The sequence below is a fragment of the Littorina saxatilis genome, linkage group LG7, assembly GCF_037325665.1.
Source record: "Littorina saxatilis isolate snail1 linkage group LG7, US_GU_Lsax_2.0, whole genome shotgun sequence".
Taxonomy (NCBI): Eukaryota; Metazoa; Mollusca; class Gastropoda; order Littorinimorpha; family Littorinidae; genus Littorina; species Littorina saxatilis.
This window is the reverse complement of record NC_090251.1, coordinates 11,714,277-11,739,089: the sequence shown is the minus strand read 5'-3', so window position 1 is coordinate 11,739,089 and position 24,813 is coordinate 11,714,277. Positions and strand designations below refer to the sequence as shown.

Genomic DNA, 24,813 nt, shown 5'->3' with positions numbered 1-24,813 from the left:
GTTCGAAAGTACGCATATCGGAGCTGAAATCGGCATTGCGGATGTGTTCGCGCACAGATCGATCGTTTCCAGAAGACACGTGTAGCTTGACTCAATGTTTGCAAGGAAAAGAAACTCTTATACAACCCATAACATCCCGACACAATTCTTTCCGGAATTCGTCTATTATATCATCCGAAAGCGGCGTATGGCTGCCTAAATGGTGGGGTAAAAACGGTCATACACGTAAAATTCCACTCGTGGAAAAACATGAGTGAACGTGGGAGTTTCAGCCCACGAACGCAGAAGAAGAAGAAGAAGAAGTCTATTATAATAACGGTTCTCAAAAACTATTTCATCTCCAAAATTCCAATGGTCTGATGTTTGATGGAAAACTATGACAATGAATCCAAAAAAACAAACAAACACATCGAGTGAAACCTATACACACCCCTATACCGGGGGTGTAATGAAATAAAGGAGGACATTCTATTTCAAAGACAGAGTTTGGCTACCGGGTGATTGAAAACAGCCGTACACCTAATCTTCTCATTTGATACACATACACAAACACACACGCAGGCACGCGCACACACACACATATATACACACACGCACACGCACACAGACACACACACGCACAAACACCGTGACATATACACACAAACCGGCACACACACAAACACCCACACACACACACAAACACACACACACACACACACACGCACAAACATCGTGACACACACACACATACACTCGCTCCCCTCCTGCACACTAACACACACACACACACATCTTCGCCCCTCCCCCCACCCTACACACACACCCTTTAACACCCCTACCTCTTTCAGAATAACCAACCAGCTTAAAGGGTGTGTGGACAAACAAAACTTCATATCTGGTTGCTATGGCAACACCTTCCTCACCGCAGAGTCCGCCTACGTCAAGAACATATCAGCCATGATTTGTCGTGAGTGATTCAGTCTATTGTTGCTCTGTGTCGTGAATGATTCAGTCCATTTCTGTTCTGTGTCGTGAGTGATTCAGTCTATTGTTGTTCTGTGTCGTGAGTGATTCAGTCCATTTCTGTTCTGTGTCGTGAGTGATTCAGTCCATTTCTGTTCAGTGTCGTGAGTGATTCAGTCCATTTCTGTTCTGTGTCGTGAGTGATTCAGTCCATTTCTGTTCTGTGTCGTGAGTGATTCAGTCCATTTCTGTTCTGTGTCGTGAGTGATTCAGTCCATTTCTGTTCAGTGTCGTGAGTGATTCAGTCCATTTCTGTTCTGTGTCGTGAGTGATTCAGTCCATTTCTGTTCTGTGTCGTGAGTGATTCAGTCCATTTCTGTTCTGTGTCGTGAGTGATTCAGTCCATTTCTGTTCTGTGTCGTGAGTGATTCAATCCATTTCTGTTTTGTGTCGAGAGTGATTCAGTCCAGTTTTGCTCTGTGTCGTGAGTGATTCAGTCCCTGTCTGTTCTGTGTCGTGAGTGATTCAGTCCATTTCTGTTCTGTGTCGTGAGTGATTCAGTCCATTTCTGTTCTGTGTCGTGAGTGATTCAGTCCATTTCTGTTCTGTGTCGTGAGTGATTCATTCCCTGTCTGTTCTGTGTCGTAAGTCATTCATTCCCTGTCTGTTCAGTGTCGTGAGTGATTCAGTCCATTTCTGTTCTGTGTCGTGAGTGATTCAGTCCATTTCTGTTCTGTGTCGTGAGTGATTCATTCCCTGTCTGTTCTGTGTCGTAAGTCATTCATTCCCTGTCTGTTCTGTGTCGTGAGTCATTCCTTCCTATTCTGTTCTGTGTCGTGAATGATTCAGTCCATTGCTGTTCGGTGTCGTTAGTGATTCTGTCCATTGCTGTTCTGTGTCGTGAGTCATTCAGTCCCTGTCTGTTCTGTGTCGTGAGTGATTCAGTTCCTGTCTATTCTGTGTCGTGAGTGATTTTTTCCATTTCTGTTCTGTGTCGTGAGTGATTCAGTCCATTTCTGTTCTGTGTCATGAGTGATTCAGTCCGTTGTTGTTCTCTGTCGTGAGTGATTCAGTCCATTTCTGTTCTGTGTCGTGAGTGATTCAGTCCCTGTCTGTTCTGTGTCGTGAGTGATTCAGTCCATTTCTGTTCTGTGTCGTGAGTGATTCAGTCTATTGTTGTTCTGTGTCGTGAGTGATTCAGTCCATTTCTGTTCTGTGTCGTGAGTGATTCAGTCCATTTCTGTTCTGTGTCGTGAGTGATTCATTCCCTGTCTGTTCGGTGTCGTGAGTCATTCATTCCTGTTCTGTTCTGTGTCGTGAATGATTCAGTCCATTGCTGTTCGGTGTCGTTAGTGATTCTGTCCATTGCTGTTCTGTGTCGTGAGTCATTCAGTCCATTGTTGTTCTGTGTCGTGAGTGATTCAGTCCATTTCTGTTCTGTGTCGTGAGTGATTCATTCCCTGTCTGTTCTGTGTCGTAAGTCATTCATTCCCTGTCTGTTCTGTGTCGTGAGTGATTCAGTCCATTTCTGTTCTGTGTCGTGAGTGATTCAGTCTATTGTTGTTCTGTGTCGTGAGTGATTCATTCCCTGTCTGTTCTGTGTCGTAAGTCATTCATTCCCTGTCTGTTCTGTGTCGTGAGTCATTCCTTCCTATTCTGTTCTGTGTCGTGAATGATTCAGTCCATTGCTGTTCGGTGTCGTGAGTCATTCAGTCCCTGTCTGTTCTGTGTCGTGAGTGATTCAGTTCCTGTCTATTCTGTGTCGTGAGTCATTCATTCCCTGTCTGTTCTGTGTCGTGAGTCATTCAGTCCCTGTCTGTTCTGTGTCGTGAGTGATTCAGTTCCTGTCTATTCTGTGTCGTGAGTGATTCAGTTCATTGCTGTTCAATGTTGTGAGTGATTCAGTCCGTTGCTGTTCTGTGTCATGAGTGATTCAGTCCGTTGTTGTTCTCTGTCGTGAGTGATTTTTTCCATTTCTGTTCTGTGTCGTGAGTGATTCAGTCCATTTCTGCATGCTCTGTGTCGTGAGAGATTCTGTCTATTTCTGTTTTGTGTCATGAGTGATTCAGTCCTTTTCAGTTCTGTGTCGTGAGAGATTCTGTCCGTTTCTGTTCTGTGTCGTGAGAGATTCAGTCTATTTCTGTTCGGTGTCGTAACCCTAACCCATGGCTCGTTCGGTCAAAGGGTCGCATTTTTTAAGTCCAAGATTGGCGCATGCGCATTGACCACAATTAGAAGGATTGTTCAGCAGAGGTTTCAGTTCGTGACACCGGCACCTTCGCCTTTCCATCTCCAGCAAATGTAAACCAGCACTCGGATCTGCCTCAAACTTTGGCACCTATTGCCTCATCCATTTTTTGCTTAGCAGGCAAAGTCACGATTTTTTAACCTAAAACCCTGAATAAATAAATCCCTGCGCCTTGAATATGTGCGCGATATAAATTGCATATAAAAATAGAAATAAAATAAATCTCTGCGCTTAGAACTGTACCCACGGAATACGCGCGATATAAGCCTCATATTGATTGATTGATTGATTGAATTCAGTCCCTGTCTGTTCTGTGTTTGAGAGCGATTCAGTCCGTGTCTGTTCTGTGTTGAGAGTGATTCAGTCCGTGTCTGTTCTGTGTTGAGAGTGATTCAGTCCCTGTCTGTTCTGTGTTGAGAGTGATTCAGTCCCTGTCTGTTCTGTGTTGAGAGTGATTCAGTCCCTGTCTGTTCTGTGTCGTGAGTGGCTTTTTATTGGATGATGCTTGCTATTACTTGCTGTCTATGTACTTTAATTATGTGTTGTCTACTGTGAGCAGAGGGGGGCGACGCAATGAAGGCCAAGGTCTGCCTGGAGCATGTGAGCGACTGTGAAAGCACCTGGGTGAACGCGGCGCAAAACTTCAAGAGTGTTGAACAGCTGTGCAAGTATGCTAAAAATCTATCCTTACTTGGTTTTACGGCGGATTTATTTTTTTTATTTTTTGGGGGCGGGGGGGGGGGTAGGAATAACCGAACTTTGTCATCATCCGCCGCAGCATCGGTTTTTTTCCGCAGCACTGAAAAACACACAGATTTTTTGCCAAAATAATTATGCGGTAAAACGGATCGCTTCTTCGTCGGTTATTGGCTTTTCCAGAAAAACTTCTACAAATGATTCTGAAGAAAAAGGGAATGCAGAAAATGCTTTTTAAAAAGCTACAAACATTATACCGCGGAAAACTTATTTACTTTGGGGGAAAAAAACACGTTTCTGAGGGAGATGATGACAAAACTTAAGTGATTCCAACGAAAATAAAAGTTTTTCCGCGGCATTTCTGCACTAAAACCCGCTAAGAATAGAAGTCTTCCAAGTTCGAGTATTCAGATAGTTGAGCTGCAACATCGGGTATTCAGACAGTTCAGCTGCAGCATCGGGTATTGAGATAGTTCAGCTGCAGCATCGGGTATTGAGATAGTTCAGCTGCAGCATCGGGTATTCAGATAGTTCAGCTGCAGCATCGGGTATTCAGATAGTTCAGCTGCAGCATCGGGTATTCAGATAGTTCAGCTGCAGCATCGGGTATTCACATAGATTCAGATAGTTCAGCTGCAGCATCGGGTATTCGGATGGTTCAGCCGCAGAATCAGGTATTCAGATAGTTTAGCTGCAGAATCAGGTATTCAGATAGTTGAGCTGCAGCATCGGGTATTCGGATAGTTGAGCTGGAGCATCAGGTATTCAAATAGTTCAACTGCAGGGTGTGGCTTGACATGCCGATAAGAGTGGCAGTCTCTCGTGCACTGAGGAGCACAGGTACGTGAAAGGTGACGCCAAGCTGTCCATCTCGCTTTCTCTGGGATTGCTTATACCCCGTTCACACAGCTCTGCGACCTTACGAAGACCATGCGAAGACAAAAAAATTGTCCTTTCACAACTTCTCACTCATCTAGAGCAAAACCACCTTCTCAACACCCATCAGTCTGCATACAGGAAAAACCATAGTACTGAGACAGCACTTCTGAAGATTGTAAACGACATCCTTCTTGGCTTTGACGAAAATCAGGTCTCCATTCTAACACTACTGGATTTGTCTAGCGCATTTGATACGATAGACCACGAAATTCTGCTCCACAGGCTTCAGCACTCCTTTGGTGTTCATGATCTGGCCCTTTCCTGGGTTCGTTCGTACCTTACTAACCGGACGCAGACCGTTTGTGTCAACGGCATCAAATCTCAACCTTCAGCTCTCCAGTACGGTGTCCCGCAAGGGTCCGTGCTTGGCCCCATACTTTTCGTTCTATATGCCTCCCCTGTGTCCGATGTTATCAGTCGCCATGCGTTGTCGCACGAGAGTTTCGCTGATGATACACAGCTTCATCAGTCTGCCCCTCTTGCTGAAGTTGACGATCTGGTATCTCGGACACAGGATTGCATTGCGGACCTCAGTGATTGGATGTCTTTAAACAAACTCCAGTTAAATAGTGACAAAACCGAAGTTATGCTGGCCTGTCCCAAGAAATTTCTCAATCACCCTTCTCTTCCTGCCTCTCTCACTGTCAACGAACTACCTATCTCTTTCTCTCCGTCTGTCCGCAGCCTTGGCGTCACTCTCGATCCAACTCTCTCTTTCCAAAAACACATCTCTAACATCTGCAAGTCCGCCTATCTAGAGCTGCGCAAGATTAGTTCAGTCCGTCACTACCTCACCACTGATGCAACCAAAACGTTAGTGTGCTCTTTAGTCCTCTCAAAGATAGATTATTGCAATTCTCTTCTGGCCGGTCTCCCTAAGTACCTTTTAGATAGACTTCAAAGGATCCAAAATAACGCTGCCCGCCTGGTCTTCAAATCTTCCAAGTATGAACACGCCACACCCCTTCTTCACTCTCTACACTGGCTGCCTATCACTAAAAGGATCGAATACAAACTCTCCTCTCTTTCTTTTGCCGTCGTTTCTGGTTCTGCCCCAGAATACTTCTCAGAACTCCTCAATCTCTACACCCCCTCTCGTCAGCTTCGCTCCGCCGCCGACACTCGACTCTTCCGACTCCCCACAGTGCAAACAAAGACATGTGGCGAGAGGTCCTTCGCCTATCAAGCCCCTGTGACCTGGAATAGATTACCTCTGCCTCTCAGACACACAGATTCTCTCACTACATTCAAGACAAATCTCAAAACACACCTCTTTCAGCGCAAGTGATTTCCCCTCCAGCATCTCCCCACCCACCCCATCCCGCCCCACCTCACCCCCTACCTAGTGCATAAAATAACGTGTATATATATTTTCTGCGCTTTGTGTCAGCACTGTTTGTGTGTGTGTAAATAGTATTGTTGACACGTTTTTATACAGAAACCTATTGTGGTTCTTGTGCCTAGGCTGTGTATTGGATTGTCATTGTAAGCCTGCATTATTAGTTGTCAGTAATTATTATATGTGCTGATTGTTCTCTTTGCCTGCGCGCGTATAGTATGTTGGTTATGTTTGGTCATAGTATGTTTGTTTATGTTTGGTCGTTATCTTTGCTCAGGGCCGGACCCAGGGGGGGTTCCAGGGGTTCCGGAACCCCACCCCTGGAAAAAGCATGTACCTTGCTTTGACTTTTACTAGTTTTAGCACCAAAACAATGCTGCTCTTAACCCTCAAAACAAGGCCCAGAATGCACCAGATTGCACAGATTTTAACCGTTTTTCAAAAATTTTCCGGGGGAGCATGCCCCCGGACCCCCCTAGTTCGCGCGCCTGCAAAGCAGGCGCGCGCTTGTGGCTTCGCCACTTCGCTGATTTGCCCCCCCCCCCCCCAAAAAAAGGAGGAACCCCCCCCTTACAACTCATTTGGTCCGGCCCTGTTGCCTGTGCGTGTATTGTATGTTTGGTCGTTTTCTTTGCCTGTGCATGTATAGTTTGTTGGTTATGTTTGGTCGGTTTCTTTGCCTGTGCGTGTATAGTATGCTTGGTCGATGTATGTATTGTAAAGCGCTAAGAGTAGACATTTTTCTAGAATAGCGCTATAAAAGTTTGCATTATTATTATTATTATTATGCCTAGCACCCCCACTATCCCCGATCTGAAAAAGTGATCAAATCGGGGCATATCGCCGTCAAAATCCAGCAACATGGCACATTAAGAAATTACATCAAGACTGTACTGCGCCACGACTCGGCTACGCTTATTTTGTGCACATCAAAATAAGCGTGGGGAGAGCGTGCGGCTTCCCGACCTAGAAGATCCCACCCCGACCAATCCACGCTCATCGAGATCCTACCACGTTTGGCCCACGATTGGCCCACGATGGGCCACGCTCTCAGACACTTTTCCATCGTAGTAGAAGCCAAAGTTTGCCTGGAACATGTGAGCGACTGTGAAGAAATTTTTAGATATTTTTTATCAAAAATATTTATAAAATAAATTTAAAAATAAGAATAAAAATAAAATTTAAAAGCTATGTGTCTATGGGGTATAAGCGAGCGTCAACATGGAATATGAACTTTGTACATGTACTTGTGTTTCAGCGACCAGGTGACATTGTATCTGTGCTTGAACAAGATCACATGCACAGACTCGGCAACCCAGGCCCAGCTGGTTGCTTTGAGACAGAAAGCACACAGAGACGAATGCGGTAAGTGATGTGTGTCCTTCCTTCATCGTTACAGTGGAACCCCCTATTATAAACCTAAAAAAATCTGAGAACAGCAGGTCTTAAAGAGGAGAATCGGGGTACATTTACAAAAGGTTATGGAGAGAAAAGCTTTCTTTTCTTTATTTGGTGTTTAACGTCGTTTTCAACCACGAAGGTTATATCGCGACGGGGAAAGGTGGGGAGGGGGGGGGAGAGAGATGGGATAGAGCCACTTGTTAATTGTTTCTTGTTCACAAAAGCACTTACCAAAAAATTGCTCCAGGGGCTTGCAACGTAGTACAATATATGACCTTACTGGGAGAATGCAAGTTTCCAGTACAAAGGACTTAACATTTCTTACATACTGCTTGACTGAAATCTTTACAAACATTGACTATATTCTATACAAGAAATACTTAACAAGGGTAAAAGGAGAAACAGAATCCGTTAGTCGCCTCTTACGACATGCTGGGGAGCATCGGGTAAATTCTTCCCCCTAACCCGCGGGGGGTGAGAGAGAAATGAAGGCCTTAAAAGGGGATAGTCATCTTTTTTTGTTTTTTTTTTTTTTTTTTTTTTGGGGGGGGGGGGGGGGTTGTAAAAGGGAGGTTCCATTGTACGGGTTTGGAGTGCAACAATTGCGCTGAACTGTTCCTGTAATGTGTGAGTGTGACATTAACCATTTCCTTTATGAATTTCCCTTACCCCTTTCACTGCCGGGAGAGTTTAGTTAAAAGAAACAATAAAAATCAAAAGAGATAAAATTAAAAGAACTACGGTCACCCAATCCTATGAAGATGGAGGATTAAAGATGGTTGACGTGAAAAGTTTTCTGTCATCTCTAAAAATTGTTTGGTTAAAAAGAGTTGTTGGTCTTACTGGATTAATATCAAGATTATTGGCTAAAGCATGTCCATCTGTTATAACAATTAATACGAAAGGAGAGGAATTTGCAAATGTTTTGATGCAGAGAATAGAAAACCCGTTTTGGACCGATGTTTTTAAACATTATAAGAAACTACACGGAAAATGTGACCCTACAACCTTTAACGAATTTGTATCAGAATGTTTACATTATAATGTTAATATTCGCAGAGATAAAAAGACAGTGTACATTCAAAACTGGATCGACAATGGAATTGCTCAGATTGGTCATATTTTGGGACAAAATGGATACTTATCCTATAATGCATTTAAAATTAAATATCCAAATGTGCGAGGAGATTTTGTATTGTACCAAGGTGTAATCCAGGCTGTTAAAAAATATCAGAGAAAAATCGGCTTAGAATTTGATAAACATTTTATTATGACAGAGCCCAATGTGTGGAAATGTATTTGTAAAGGTAAGACACAACTTATTTACAAAAAGCTGAATGAACATGTTACGGTCCCAAAATGTATCCAAAAATGGTCTGAATCCTTAGACTGTTTGTTAGATAAGAAGGCTATTTTTCAACATGTTTTTAAAACAACAAAAGACACTTGTCTGAGATGGTTCCAGTACCGACTATTGTACAGAATTTTGCCCACAGAACGGTTTCTATTTTTGCGAAAAATTGTGGATACGTCATTGTGTACATTTTGTGGTAGAAATGAAGAAACCCTTTTACATATGTTTTGGGAGTGTGATAAAGTGCAGACTTTTTGGATAGAATTTGTAAATTGGCTAAAAGCGAACTGCACCCATTGTGACAATTTAAAACTGTCTAAAGAACTGGTTCTTCTTGGAGTTGCGAACAATGTTGTCACCGATAAAGCTTTTGATGTGTTAGTAATCTGTGCCAAACACCATGTATATATTTCCAAAATGAACAAAAAGACCCCTCATTTTCAGACGTTTAGTAGAAATTTGAAGCAAAGATTTATTTGTGAAAAGTATAACGCAGTTGTAAATAATACAGTAGATAAATTTTACAAGGATTGGCGCCTGTATATGCATGTTTTGATGTAACCCTTTTATATATATATATTTTTTTATTTTTTATTTTATTTTGTTTTTTTCAAAACCTTCTGATACTGCGACCACCAAGCTCTGAACATCCCCCCCCCCCCCCCCCACCCATCCTCCCACCCCATGTATGTTGTAATTGTTCAAATGTTTTTCGGTTATATGGATCTGTCCTTTTGGTTAAGTGATGTCCTGTAATGTACAGAATTATATGTATCATTGTATGTAAAAAAAAAAAAAATTCACCAAAAGAGAATAAAAAAAATAAAAAAAAAAAAAAAAGGTTCCGGAGAGTGACCTTTACTTGCAAAAACTGTCTCGACAAACAGTGAAGGGGCCAATCGAGTCACTAGCGAAGGGTTAGTCGGAAACACCCGTTTCTGTACACGTGTTTCTGTACACGTGTGTCCGACACACCCGTCGCAAGTGATTGGCCCCTTCGCCCCTTCAATGTTTGTCAGAAGTTTTGCAAGAAAAGGTAACTCTCCCATTACCCATACAAACCCGACGGAGTAATTTTACGATCTCAGAAACAAAGGGACGTAAGCGCTCTAGATACACATATCATAAGCATTTAAGAGCGCTTACGACCCTTTGTCTATGGAACAGAAACATTCTTTCTCAAAATGTATACTCGCTTGCTCCTTCTGAGCTGTCACAAGCTTTCTTCCGTTGGTCAGTGAAAGCAGGTGTGTATGTCTGTGTTTGTAGTATAGTACTAACCTGTCTGTCTCTGCTTCGTCAAATCATGTGTGTTGACTGAGATGGTCGAGCCAGTTCCCGAATGACTACTTTTACTTACTTCAGGCAAATTTTACTTTCTTTAGAACAAGCGGTTCATTAACAACATCCAAAATATATCTGCTCCATTCGTTTTCTCTTGAAAATGTAACCCACCTAGACGTTTTGCAAGATAGATACAGGCACGCCCACAAAAAAACAAAAAAATAAAAATAAAAATAAAAACCATAACGTGCACGTTGCGCCAAAACTGAGAACATGTTCTCCAGGGGAGGCAATCATCTTGCTGTATATGAAAGCGCAATATTCAACGGTTGTTTCCCTTGTCAGAGTATTGAATTTTTGCTTTTGAAAAAGCTACAGACTGGCTTGTGACTTATTATTTCAATGATGTACTGAATGTGCTGTCTACTGTGAGCAGCGGGAGGCATCTGCCTGGAACAGGTGGGCGCCTGTGAGAACAGCTGGATTACCGCGGCGCGGAACTTTACAAGTGTTGGTCAGCTGTGCAGGTATGCTAGAAGTCTATCCTTATTTGGTTTCACAACAAAAATGCCACAGACATTTTTTTGGGGGGGTGGGGGGTGAAGGGGAGGGGGAGGGGTGTGGGGGCTGGGGGCATGGAATAACCGAACTTTATCATCATCCGCCGCAGGATCGGTTTTTTTGTAGCACTGGTAAAGAAAACCATATTTTCCACAAAAATATGATGAAATGAATGCTGCGGTAAACCGGAACGCTTCTTTGTCGAATATTGTCTTTTCTGTGGAAAAAACTACTACAGATAATTTTAAATAAAAAGTGAATGCAAAAAATGCTTTTAAAAAAGCTACAAACATTATTCCGCGGAAAACTTTTTTACTTTGGAAAAAAACCCGTTTTTGCGGCAGATGATGACAACACTTTAGTTATTCCAACGAAAATAAAGTTTTTTTCCCGCGACATTTCTGTTATTCTGCACTAAAACCGAATAATGTCATCACCCGCTAAGGATAGAAGTCTTCCTACTTCCTCTTGTTTTGAAAGCACACTCACCCCCACAGGCACCCGACACGAGGTGGGCGGGGCTTATGTCTTGGATGTCACGTGTTTAGGGTGATCACTAACTTTTTTTAGATACTTTGCTTGCCAGAATAAATGAAAGTCAAAGACTGCCTGGAAAATGTGGGCACCTGTGATAGCAGATAGTTGAGCTGCAGCATCGGGTATTCAGATAGTTGAGCTGCAGCATCGGGTATTCAGATAGTTGAGCTGCAGCATCGGGTATTCAGATAGTTGAGCTGCAACATCGGGTATTCAGATAGTTGAGCTGCAGCATCGGGTATTCAGATAGTTGAGCTGCAACATCGGGTATTCAGATAGTTGAGCTGCAGCATCGGGTATTCAGATAGTTGAGCTGCGGCATCGGGTATTCAGATAGTTCAGCTGCAGCATCAGGTATTCAGATAGTTGAGCTGCAGCATCAGGTATTCAGATAGTTGAGCTTCAGCATCGGGTATTCAGATAGTTGAGCTGCAGCATCGGGTATTCAGATAGTTGAGCTGCAGCATCGGGTATTCAGATAGTTGAGCTGCAGCATCGGGTATTCACACAGTTGAGCTGCAGCATCGGGTATTCAGATAGTTCAGCCGCAGCATCGGGTATTCAGAGAGTTCAGCTGCAGTATCGGGTATTCAGAGAGTTGAGCTGCAGCATCGGGTATTCAGAGAGTTGAGCTGCAGGCTGTGGCTGGGCATGCCGATAAAGAACTGATTGGCCCGGCAGTTTCTCCTGCACGGAGGAGCACATGTACGTGAACAGTACGTCGGGCTGTCAGTATGGCGGCTTACTAGTGCCAGAACGACATCATTGTAATTATCACGTGAAAACTAGTAATTAACACGTTAGTACCCCCCGCGGGTTACGGGGAGTCCCATATTGGTTGGGACGAGAAAGAATTTACCCGATGCTACCCAGCATGTCGTAAGAGGCGACTAACGGTTCTGTTTCTCCTTTTACCCTTGTTAAGTGTTTCTTGTATAGAATATAGTCAATGTTTGTAAAGATTTTAGCCAAGCAGTATGTAAGAAATGTTAAGACCTTTGTACTGGAAACTTGCATTCTCCCAGTAAGGTCATATATTGTACTACGTTGCAAGCCCCTGGAGCAATTTTTTGATTAGTGCTTTTGTGAACAAGAAACAATTAACAAGTGGCTCTATCCCATCTTTCCCCTATCCCATCTCCCCCCTTTCCCCGTCGCGATATAACCTTGAATGGTTGAAAACGACGTTAAACACCAAATAAATAAAAGAAAGAAAGAACACGTTAGTAACAATTATGTTGTGACAATTACTCATTTTCACGTGTTAATTACTCATTTTCACGTGAAAATTACTATTTTGTTTTAGTTTTGGCTGGCTTCCTGACGGATTGCTAGAGCCAAAACCGAAAATTAGTCATAAACACGTAACGCTAACGGACCGGGTTAATTACTAATTTTCACGTGATAATGGTAACCCCAAGTTGTGGCACTAGTAAGCCGTCATAGGGCTGTCAATCTCGCTTTCTCTGGGGTTGCTATTCGAGCGTCAAAATGAAATATTAACTTGTGTTTCAGCGACCAGGCGACACTGTTTCAGTGCATGAACAAGATCACATGCACAGACTCGGCAACCCAGGCCCAGCTGGTTACTTTGAGACAGAAAGCACACAGAGACGAATGCAGTGAGTGATGCGTGTCCTTCCTTCCTTCCTTCCTTCCTTCCTTCCTTCCTTCCTTCCTTCCTTCCTTTCTTCCTTCCTTCCTTCCTTCCTTCCTTCCTTCCTTCCTTCCTTCCTTCCTTCCTTCCTTCCTTCCTTCCTTCCTTCCTTCCTTCCTTCCTTCCTTCCTTCCTTCTTTCCTTCCTTCTCCCTTCCTTCCTTCCTTCCTTCCTTCCTTCCTTCCTTCCTTCCTTCCTTCCTTCCTTCCTTCCTTCCTCATCACAGTGGAACCCCCTATTAAAAACCTCAAAAATCTGAGAACAGCAGGTCTTAAAGAGGAGAATGTCTTAAAATCGGGGTACATTTACAAAAGGTTATGGAGAGAAAATGAAAACCTTAAAAGGGGGTAGTCATATATATATATATACTAGAGGAATACCCGGCTTCGCCGGGGTGAATCGCGAGACAGAGACAGACAGCGTGGCGGTTTACAACAATCACCTTTGAAGGCGAAGTCCTCTCAAACGGGATTGAGAATTTTTAGAGCTTATTTCTAAGCCCTATTTTATTTGTTATGGCTTCTCAAATGCCAGAACATACAGACAGACAAAAGCCGCCAGACCACATCACAAACAGAACTCTACAATCCACAGGTGTTGCCTCCACACATACACACACACACACACACACACACACACACACACACACACACACACACACACACACACACACACACACACACACAGAAGCCGTATATATCTATGTATATATATAAATGTATCGATTGGAGATTGGATTTCCCTTCTTTGAGTCATGTGACGTCAGAGGCCGACAAAACTTTATAATTTGGCTTTTCAGGTTGACCGAAACTTCAAAGGAACTAAAAAAAAAAAACGTCATGTGTTTGATTGCATGTGTGTGAGCTGTTCAATGTCAAAACAACAACAAAGTGAGTACATGACGTGTGTTTTGTAGTTCCTTTGAAGTTTCGGTCAACCTGAAACGCCCAAATATGAAGCTTATGTGTTTGATTGCATATGGATTGCATGCATGTGTTTGTGTGCTCGTTCAATCGTCAAAACAACAACAAAGTCATAGTACCTGAAAGGAATTCGATCGATACATAAATGTTATTTGCGTGTTTGACCAAAATATGACATTTTACACAGATCTCGACAGTCATTGTTCACCTCGACCGCTAGCGCGGTCTCGGAGAACAATGACTGTCTCGATCTGTGTAAAATGTCATATTTTGGTCAAACACGCAAATAACGTATAATATATAGAGATAGATGACAGTGGATTTTTCGATAAATAGATTCGACCTTTGCACTTTTACAGTGAGGACAACTTACGGGTACATGCAAGGAAAGCCCACAACTTCTAAGGCGAACAACTCTGCAGAGTCTGCTGTGAAGGGCGACGGTAGTCTCCCTGTCACACTCGACCCCCTTTGAATGAACTTTGTCCCCCAAGTTCCGAACCATGGACCCGCCAAGCTTCCCTCCCAGGTGGAATGGGAACAGCACGAAAATGATTCAGTGGCCTGAACATTTCATGTCGAGTCCCATCGCTGTCGACGACGCCAAATGTAATCGAGTGCCGACACACCACAATCACCTTTGAAGGCGAAGTCCACTCAAACGGGATTGATAGTAACTGTTATGGCTTCTCGAAGGAAGTCCTGAACATACAGACACACCAAAGCCGCAAGACCACATCACAAACAGAACTCTACAATCCACAGGTGTTGCCCACACACACACACAAACACACACACACACAGAGAGAAGCCGTATATATATGTATATCTATATCTATAAATATATAAAGATAGATGACAGTGTATTTTTTGCGTGGCTATAAATTGATTCGACCTTTTCACTTTTACACTAAGGACAACTTACGGGTGCAAGGAAAGCGTTCTGGACAGTGCAGTGACAATCTAAAAATAGTAACGTAGTAACGGGAATATGGATTGACGCCACACGAAGGAAGGGAGATCCCTGTCACACTCGACCCCCTTTAAATGAACTTTGTCCCCCAAGTTCGGAACAATGGACCCGCCAAGCTTAGGTCCCTCCCAGGTGGAATGGGAACAGCACGAAAATGATTCAGTGGCCTGAACATTTCATGTCGAGTCCCATCGCTGTCGACGACGCCAAATGTAATCGAGTGCCGAAACACCACAATCACCTTTTGAAGGCGAAGTCCACTCAAACGGGATTGAGAGTAACTGTTATGGCTTCTCGAAGGAAGGCCTGAACATACAGACACACAAAAGCCGCAAGACCACATCACAAACAGAACTCTACAATCCACAGGTGTTGCCCACACACACACACACAAACACACACACACACAGAGCAGGCGTATATATATATGTATATCTATATCTATAAATATATAGAGATAGATGACAGTGTATTTTTCGCGTGGCTATAAATTGATTCGACCTTTTCACTTTTACAGTAAGGACAACTTACGGGTGCAATCGTGACATTCTAAAAATAGTAACGTAGTAACGGGAATATGGATTGACGCCACACGAAGGAAGGGAGATAAACGCTGAAAACACTGGAGAAGATAAGGAAGAGTTACTGGGAATGGATCCAGAGAAAAACAGAGAAAAACCAAAATCGGTTCAGCGCTGCGCGCTGAGAGCACGTGTTGAAATATCTCATCGATGAGGTTGTGTCCGGGGTGTAGCTGAATACGGTCTCCAAATTTGAAAAAGATCCACCGAGAACTTTGGCTTGGCATCGCGGACACACACACACACACTGACACACACACACACACACACACACACACACACACACACACACACACACACACACACACACACACACAAGTCGTATATATATATATATATTTTTTTTTTTGGGGGGGGGGGGGTGGGGGTCTTAAAAGCGAGGTTCCACTGTACTGGTTTGGAGTCCAACACATTGCGCTGAACTGTTCCTGTTATGTGTGAGTGTGACATTTACCATTTCCTTTATGAATTTTACTTACCCCTTTCACTGCCGGGAGAGTTTGGTTAAAAGAAACAATAAAAATAAAAACCATAACATACACGTTGCCCCAAAACTGAGAAAATTGTCTCCAGGTGAGGCAATCAACTTGCTGCATATGAAAGCGCAATATTCAGCGGTTGTTTCTCTTGCCAGAGTATTGGAGTTTTCATGGCTTGGCCCGGTACGTATCCTATACGCATGAAAGCGGTCGCGACACGCACCGGAAAATTTATTTTAAAAGCGAAATGCACCTCAGCTTCAAGCACATTTTCTTCGGTTTGTTCTTGTGCGTTCACGAGGTTTTATTTTACTTAGACTCTTTGCATCACCGTTGTTGTTTTTGTTAACCTGCCACAGCATGTGTATGTGTTTTTCTGCTACAAAGTTACACCTACAGGTAAAATCATGTTTGCTTAGACAACTCTGCTTTGAGAGAGAGAGAGAGAGAGAGAGAGAGAGAGAGAGAGAGAGAGAGAGAGAGAGAGAGAGAGAGAGAGAGAGAGAGAGAGACAGAGAGAATAAATAAAAATCTTTACTTTACGAGGGTACTAGAAAACACCCTGTGATATGTGTTTTCACATAGGGGGAATCGAGATAAAGGGTCGTGGTGTACGTGTTTATGTAAGTGTGTGTGTAGAGCGATTCAGAAAAAAAACTACTGGACCGATCTTCATTAAACTTTACATAAGAGTTCTTGAGAATGACCCAGACGATTTTTAAACAATTGTTTGTTTATAAATGTCTTTGATGACGTCATATACGGCTTTTTGTGAAAGTTGAGGCGGCACTGTCACGCTTTCATTTTCCAACCAATTTTGTTGAAATTTTGTTCAAAGTGATTTTCGGGGAAGGCCGGACTTTGGTATTGCATTTCAGCTTGGAGGCTTAAAACTTTTGTCGGTGGGTGCTTTACGGAACAGCGAGGCACCGCTCATCCTCTGAGTGTGCAATACCGACTCGCTCACTTGAAATCTAAATTATCAAAGTTCGGAAAAATCAAGTGGAATTGGGTCACTCGCTTTACGTCAAATGTATCTTTACGTCATTTTCCATCCGTCTGGAGTCGGATCTCAATCTGTCGCTCTCTGTTCAACAAGAAAAAGCGAAACAACCGAAACGCATGTTCAACATGGTTTGTTGTGTGTCAAACGCATCATAGTTTGACCTGTGAATGGCATCACGAAAGGTGTGTTACTCTGATTGGCTGACCCAGGTCACGAGAATTCTTTGACTGACAGGCATAATCAGGTAGGAGCGCTCCAGTTCCCATTGCGGCTGTTCTGTCCAGCAGTAATTCCCAGGGCCGGACCCAGGGGGGGGGGGGGGGGGGGGGGGGGGGGGGGGGGGGGGGGGGTTCCAGGGGTTCCGGAACCCCACCCCTGGAAAAAGCATGTACCTTGCTTTGACTTTTACTAGTTTTAGCACCAAAACAATGCTGCTCTTAACCCTCAAAACAAGGCCCAGAATGCACCAGATTGCACAGATTTTAACCGTTTTTCACACATTTTCCGGGGGAGCATGCCCCCGGACCCCCCTAGTTCGCGCGCCTGCTTTGCAGGCGTGTGCTTCTGACTTTGCCACTTCGCTGATTTGCCCCCCCAAAAATGGAGGAACCCCCCCCCCCCCCCCCCTTACAACTCATTTGGTCCGGCCCTGATTCCCGTGGTCGCTTCGAAATTTCTTTTGGTCGAATTAAACGGTAATAAAACCGTTATTTCCATATGCTGACTGTTAGCAGCTGTTAGCAAATGATAACAGACATGTCTCACAAACGATAATCAGCATTCGCCTAAAAGGCTCATGCTTGATATCTTTTCAGTCTCGACATGTCTGTTATCATTTACTAACACTGTCAGCATATTAGAAATAACTCATATTGACGGACGTCACTGAACAACTATGAATGACGTCTCGGTATGTGCGAATGACACGCGTCACAGTCACCGTCACGTTCTGTATCTTTTGACGCATCGCATTCTTTATGACGTCTGCATGCGCGAAATGTTTGTTCTTTTCGGTTTCTTCGTCTTCTCTGAACACACCTCTGTCCTACTATTTCAGGCGAGTCAAAGGCCTCATGGTCGAGCCACTTTCCAATGGCAAATAAATTCGCGCATGGCGGAAACAGTACTGTTGTCTGAGATGCCGTTCGCAGTATTCTCAGTGTTGAAAAATGTGTAAAGATAAGAAACGATAACAGCGGGAGAAATGAAAGCCAGGTGCGCATTTTTGGGCTTTTGGAGAGACGATTGCGAGTTTAATTCCGTTCTTTTCATACTCAAAAACGTGTAACATACAATCTTGCACACGGTTTGCTGTAGTAGCGACAAAGAAGGAAAGCGTGAGACATAGAGAATACTACTACATGGCTGGCTGTGTCGTACCAGATTTACACGAGGATCTTTTCTTTTTTTTTTAATATTAAACTGCGAGAGAAAGCTAGCTGTTCACTATTTGAAAAAGCAACGAGTGTAAATCTGGCACGACACAGCAAGCCATGTAGTATTCTGTCAATCCCACATACTGTACTAACATACGTACGTGTATTTTACTCAAAACGTCCCGCAGTGGAGGCGTCCAAATTGAAGATACTTCTTTTGGAACCCCATCAGTCTATATACCAAAGCCGCCTCGTGCAATCTTTGACGTCAAAGCAAAGACAGGTCACTCTAGAAAGTGTAGCGTGACGTGAAAGTTCTAAAACTTCTACAAGAAGAAACAGCATAGCGTAAAAGGGTTTCCATAATGACGTTTGTCTCAGCATATGGTCTCAGTGACTCTTGCATCATGGCATCCCTGCCAAACACGTTTGACATGACATCAGTATACATGATATACACACGTGTGGTTTGAACGATATTGTTATCTCATGAGTGGCCTCAGTTACGTATGTAGGATAAATATAAAGAAAGAAAAGAACCTAAAAATGAAAAAAAAAAAAAAATTATAATTAAAATTTCAGATATTTATTAAAAAGAGCATTTTCATTGTATTCTTTTTCAGTTCCTGATTCCAAAAACATATAGATTTTGTATGCTTTGATTAAAAACAAGCTCAGAAAGTTCAAAAGAATAGAGATACAGAAAGGCGAGCTATCCTGCTAAGAGCAACAGCGACAGCGATATACTGGCTTGTCAATTTCACTGCCTTTTCCACGTGCGGGGGACTGACGATGCATTATGGTCTTGGTGAAAAAATGCAGTGCGTTCAGTTTCATTCCGTGAGTTTGACAAATTGACTAAATATAGTAATTTCGCCTTACAGTTACATGACTTATTAATTGTTTCTCTTTATTTCCAACAGATGGAGGTAGTATAGCCACGGTAAGCATGGCTTCGACCTTGACATTGCTGGTTGTTACGGTGCTGAGGCTTGTGGTTGTCTAGGACAGGTCAAGGGCAACGCAGATACAACCTTGACCTCGACCTTTCTTCTCACCATGTCTTAAATTATGGAGAAATGTGACAAGTCTGTTGGATAACAAAGACAATTCAGACAGTGGGGTAGACGACTAAACAACTTAGAAACTGTCAATGAAAGTTGCAAGCAAGCAACTGAGCCAGCTACCTTGATAGAAACGAAGCAAGCACCTCAAAAACAACAACACCAGCAACAACAAAACATCTTGTTTGATTCTTGAATTTGAAACATCAGAAGTCCGTTTCAGATTTTGAATAAAAAAACAAGAAAGGTGTGTTATTGGAACGTTATATTTATAACAAAACAAAATGTCACGTTCATTGACAATCTAGCTTGTGTCTTCCGAGCGAGATTGTGGACAATTTGTCAGATACGTTTATTCTCTGCACTATAAGGCCAAAAAAAAAATAGTCTGTTTACGGTAACCCGACCGACCCTATTTTTTTCGCGCGACCCTAGACTTTTTTTGGGCATTTGGGAAAAAGAAAAAAAAATCTTTTGTTTTTTTTGCAAAATAACGTAAAAATATGGTTTTTGGGAGAAAAAAAAATCCCGACCTACCGACCCTATGTTTTTGGCCTATGTTACCGTAAACAGACCTTTTTTTTTGTTGGCCTAAGTGTTTGTCTTTCTGTCCACTTCAAAGACCGATGGGTTGTAGATCAGTGAACGTATTGTTTTGTTTTGTTATAAAAATAACCTTCCAATAATTACCTTTTTTATTCTGAATTTTGGATCGTTGGCAGTCTATTTTTTTCTCTCTCAGATTTCTTAGCAATACAAGTCTGTATTTGATGTAGTGTTAAAGTATTTCTTATGAGTACTCACTGATGCAACTGGGTATAGGTCTCTGGTCAGTGCATGTCTGATGCAATGATGACATGAGTTGGCAGGAGTCCATTGCAAGTGCTATGAAGTGCTGTGCTTGTACAAATAATGTTCGTCACATTTTATATTTTGAATGCACTCTGGAATAAATTCTCTCATTGTTTGTATATTGACCATAAAGGTATATGTAAGACTCTGTTTTTCATTTTTGAGATATTAAAAGTTTACTTGACTTGATGTTTATTGAACATTTTAACAAAGGAAAAAAAAAGGAAAAAAAAAAGGCAGGTAATGAAAGTACTTTTGATTTGTATGTGTGCGTGCGCGTGTGTGTGTGTGTTAGTGCGTGGGTGTGTGGGTGGGGAAGCACAGGCACTACATGTGTTTCAAACAATCGCAAGTTGAAATACAAAGAAAGAAGGTTTCATATCTTTTTTACTTTCTTCAGTGTTTTGACAAACGTTACCACAACACTACTTGTGGGGAACAACGCAATTTTCCTCTGTAACTCTTCAAATTGACAACTTATAAGAAACTCTAATATGAAAAACAAACAAAATCCAACAACATTTACATTTTCTTACAAATATGGGCAGTTCAAATGCCTACTGATTTATTATTCACAAGCAAACATGCGCAAATATATACATCACACAACCAAAAGTCACATTCTCAAAAACGTACTTTGCAATTCAACCATCCATCTTCAAGTACATAAATGTATATACATTTCAGACAAAAAGCTGAGAACATCTAGCCTTTCAGCTGCTTTACTGCTAAATGCAGTGTACATATTCATGTGTATCTTCTATGAAATCAACTAACATCTTGAATAGATTTAGAGACACACACAAAATCAACTGCATAAATTCAAACAGAAAACACAAAATAAACACTTTCTGATAGCCCATTAATGTTGCACTGAAAGCCAACAAGTTCAATAAAGTAATTAGCCAATAACTGCACAAAATAATGTGCATTTATATTATTCTGAATAGCCTAAAACAAAAAATCCAAGCAACAACATTACCAGTCGGGACATTTTGTTAGGATGCAAAACAAAATCTTGCGCGTTCAATTCAAATAAACCAAGAAACATAACTTTTTTGTTTTGTGTTTGCCAAAATGTGACCCTCCACCACGAAATAAGTCGCATGTCACCTCGCGCGGTTCTGCGCTAGGCTTAATACAAGTCCGGGGAGTGTCTGGTAACAGTGTGAGGGTCACCTTAGTCACAGGCTTATAACTCAAACAGTTTTTGCTCTTTTCTAAAACGGTTTTCACCACTGGATAGAGCATAAAAAACTCTTTAGAAAAATGTAAAAATATGAAAATCATGCAAAGGTGACATGCGACTCATTCCGTGGCGGAGGGTCACAAATAGGCCATGTGATAGAATTAAGGGGACAATAAAACAAAGACCTTGCTTCTCCATCCTGCAAACTTGTCCCCACTTGACTAACGTCATGGACCAGAGACTACTAGTGTCAATGTTCACACAATGCACGCAGAATCAACATCTCTGCTGAAATAATCTGTCCCAACTATACTGGTGGGCTGGAATCAGACAATGCCAAAAGCAGCCAACATAGGAGTTAACTAGATGATTACCGGCTTCGCCGGGTACCGGCTTCGCCGGTAAGAAGTAGAGCCGAATACCACCGGCGGCCGGCGGCACGAAGGAAAGGAGATAAACGCGCAAAACACTGGAGACCTTCTAAAAATAGTAACGTGCAGTGACCTTCTAAAAATAGTAACGTAGTAACGGGAATATGGATTGACGCCACACGGAGGAAGGGAGATAATCGCGGCTGAAAACACTGGAGAAGATAAGGAAGAGTTACTGGTAGTGGATCCCGACAAAAAAACACAAAATCGGTTCAGCGCGCACAGCGCTGCGCGCTGAGAGCACGTGTTGAAATATCTCATCGATGAGGTTGTGTCCGGGGTGTAGCTGAATACAGTGTCCAAATTTGAAAAAGATCCACCGAGAACTTTGGCGGTGCATCGCGAACAGACAGATAGACAGACAGACAGACAGACAGACACTAGTCGTATATATATATAGAAGCGCTATTCCCTTAAATGCAAGTACAGGCCATCCAACAATGCATTCAGGCCAGTGAGCCGCAGACTTTCACAGCTAGGACGCAGAGTCATTAAAATCATTACCTGTTTGCATTACAGCATGAGCTGAGGTGCACAAAGTGAAACTGGGTACCACCCAAGTACGTGGTATGCAGCCGCAGGGTCTGATTGGTGGACATTGAGACTTGTAATTTCAACGAATCAGTTCCCACCCAGTTGAGTTGCACCCAGCTTCGCTTCATGCATCACAGCCCAGCACACAAAGCTGTGACCTGAGGATGACCGACAAATCCAGTCTAGCTGACCGTTGCCTGATTAATAATGAACAGAGTCAGGAGAGGTTTTGTCCAAAAGGCAGGTGTATGAACAGGTGAGTGCAGAAATTAGACAAGAACCTGAAGGTGGTCTTGGCAGCAGGGTCACCTGGAGCCGGTTTCATGGATTCGCGGTGGGCACACCGACAGGCAGACCACCGCTTTGTCACCAGACTGCAGTTATCCGAACCCGGTGCTGGAGAAGGGCAGCACTGCCAATGTGCGGGCAACTCCTTGTTTAAAGAGGCACAATGGGCCGACTGAGTGTTTTTTTCTCTCGCGAAAACACGATTTTGTCTGCTCACTGGTTGGCTGACTTTGTTGCTGGCCCATGAAACCGGTCCCAGGTCTATGTTCCCATCAGAGGGAACCTACCACAGGTCTATGTTCCCATCAGGGGAGAACCTATTTCATTCCGCGGGTTCTCCACACAGCATGCGAAGCGCACAGAGAGAGCTGAGACAATTCTGAAGAACAACGGACTCCTTCTCACTATAGTTTTCGACCATACATACCAGTGAGCGAAGCTGGGAATAGAAGAGCACACAATCTGACCAGTGTGAGCAGCACGGTGTGTATGTGTGTGTGTGGGTTGTGTGTGTGTGTTGTGTGTGTGTGGGTTGTGTGTGTGTGTGTAAATATGCACTTTGCATTGCTGGGTTGAGAAAATGCCAAAAGCAGAGCAAAACAACCCAGCATACCCAAACACTTTCTAGACATCTTCCAGCTTCAATACAGTCTTCATCAGACTATGCTGGTGCTTAGGGATGGTTTTTTATTACGGCAAGGAAAGATAATGCCACATAATGCACATCAGGCCATCATAAACATCATCATGCTTAGGCCTAAAAAAAATAATAGGTGTGGTTACGGTAACCCGACCTACCCTATTTTTAGGGGCCGACCCTATAACTTTTTATTACATTTGTCAAAAAAAACCCACAAAAACCAAGTGCAGAAAACGCAATGAAAGTGAAAGCTCCCGAGTCGCACACTTATTTCCCTGTCAAGTAGGTTTAATTTGTACACATTAGAAAAAAAAGTTTAAAAAAAAAGTGATTGCCTACCTTCCTACCCTATTTTTTTTGGCTATGTTACCGTAACCACACTTTTTGTTTTGTTGGGCCTTATGAGTTCGCGGATGGTAAAACAAGGAGTAGAAATGTGACAGACATTGCTGAACAATCTTCAGACAGTATAGCCTGCCTGAGAAAACAGCACCGTATGCGGTTGGTAAAACAAGGAGTAGAAGTGTGACAGATACTGCTGAAGAATCTTCAAACTGCTTCAGAAAACAGCAGTGTATGCGGATGGTAGAAGCAGAGCATTTTACAGCAACATACAACGATCATAATCATCAATGAATCCTCGTCAGCTCTTCCACTATTTTCACCAGGTCTTCCACTGTGGCGTCTCTCTTCATTCCACTTCCATCATCAATCTGTAATCAAACAGTGGAACAAATCAAATCAAATCAAAACAGTGTACCATCAATATCTCAGACATAGGAAATAGACGATGTTCCGAAATAACTCTGTCAGGTTTTTATGATTTGTGGAAGAGACGCTTTCTCTTGTTTCCATAGAAACACTGGGGTAAGTCTACAATGACACGTGTAGCTTGCCTCAGTGTTTCTATGGAAAAGCAAGAAAAACAAGGGGAATTAACTCTTCCACAACCCATACAAACCCGACAGAGTTATTTCCAGAATACATCTATTGTAGCGGTGGTGCATAATACAAAAAATATAACAGGAAAACATCATCAGCATTTCAAATTCAATATAAACGCAAATTAAACTTCTTCTACTGTCGCACAACTCAGAAATATCTACTTATATGGTAGAGGTAACTCGTATTCTTTTCTGAGAACAATTTTCAAAGTCTCCACTCCTATTTCTGCTGCGATTTCAAATTTCCTTTCCTTCCTCCTTCTCTCCACTCAAGCAATTGTGAATAAAGACAGTGTTTTGGGAGGTTCCAGATTTAAGTGGAATCCACCTGATTATGAACTCGATTCTCAGGGCACTTTACTTACAGAGAACACATTTTAAATCCAAGGTGATATTTTTTACTTTTTTGGAAATTATGTGCAATCCATATAGTTTACATTGTACACTTTACCCCAAGTAAGATGTTCAAAACAATGAAATTCCACTGTAGACACCCCTTGCAATTGAATGCTACATGACCCCAACAAAACCTGGTTTTCTCAAGGTCAGTAAGCTACAGCTGCCCCCCCCCC

The 24,813-nt window shown here is 42.6% G+C and overlaps 2 protein-coding genes across 2 annotated transcripts in view; one reads left to right on the top strand and one right to left on the bottom strand.

The window, feature by feature from the left end:
* LOC138970689 (uncharacterized) overlaps window positions 1–20,404 on the top strand; it is a gene marked incomplete in the record, with an annotated part of 34,737 nt that extends 14,333 nt beyond the window's left edge. The window contains 6 exon segments of the mRNA XM_070343168.1: window positions 831–949; window positions 3,753–3,861; window positions 7,426–7,532; window positions 10,643–10,733; window positions 12,820–12,926; window positions 19,223–20,404. Coding sequence (XP_070199269.1) covers window positions 831–949; window positions 3,753–3,861; window positions 7,426–7,532; window positions 10,643–10,733; window positions 12,820–12,926; window positions 19,223–19,305 — 616 coding nt within the window.
* Window positions 20,405–20,585: 181 nt separating this feature from the next.
* The window catches only part of LOC138970685 (DNA damage-binding protein 1-like), a 41,439-nt gene continuing 37,211 nt past the window's right edge, over window positions 20,586–24,813 (bottom strand). The window contains exon 28 of the mRNA XM_070343158.1: window positions 20,586–24,010. Coding sequence (XP_070199259.1) covers window positions 23,927–24,010 — 84 coding nt within the window. The 3' untranslated portion in view covers window positions 20,586–23,926. The remainder of the gene's footprint in view (window positions 24,011–24,813) is intronic.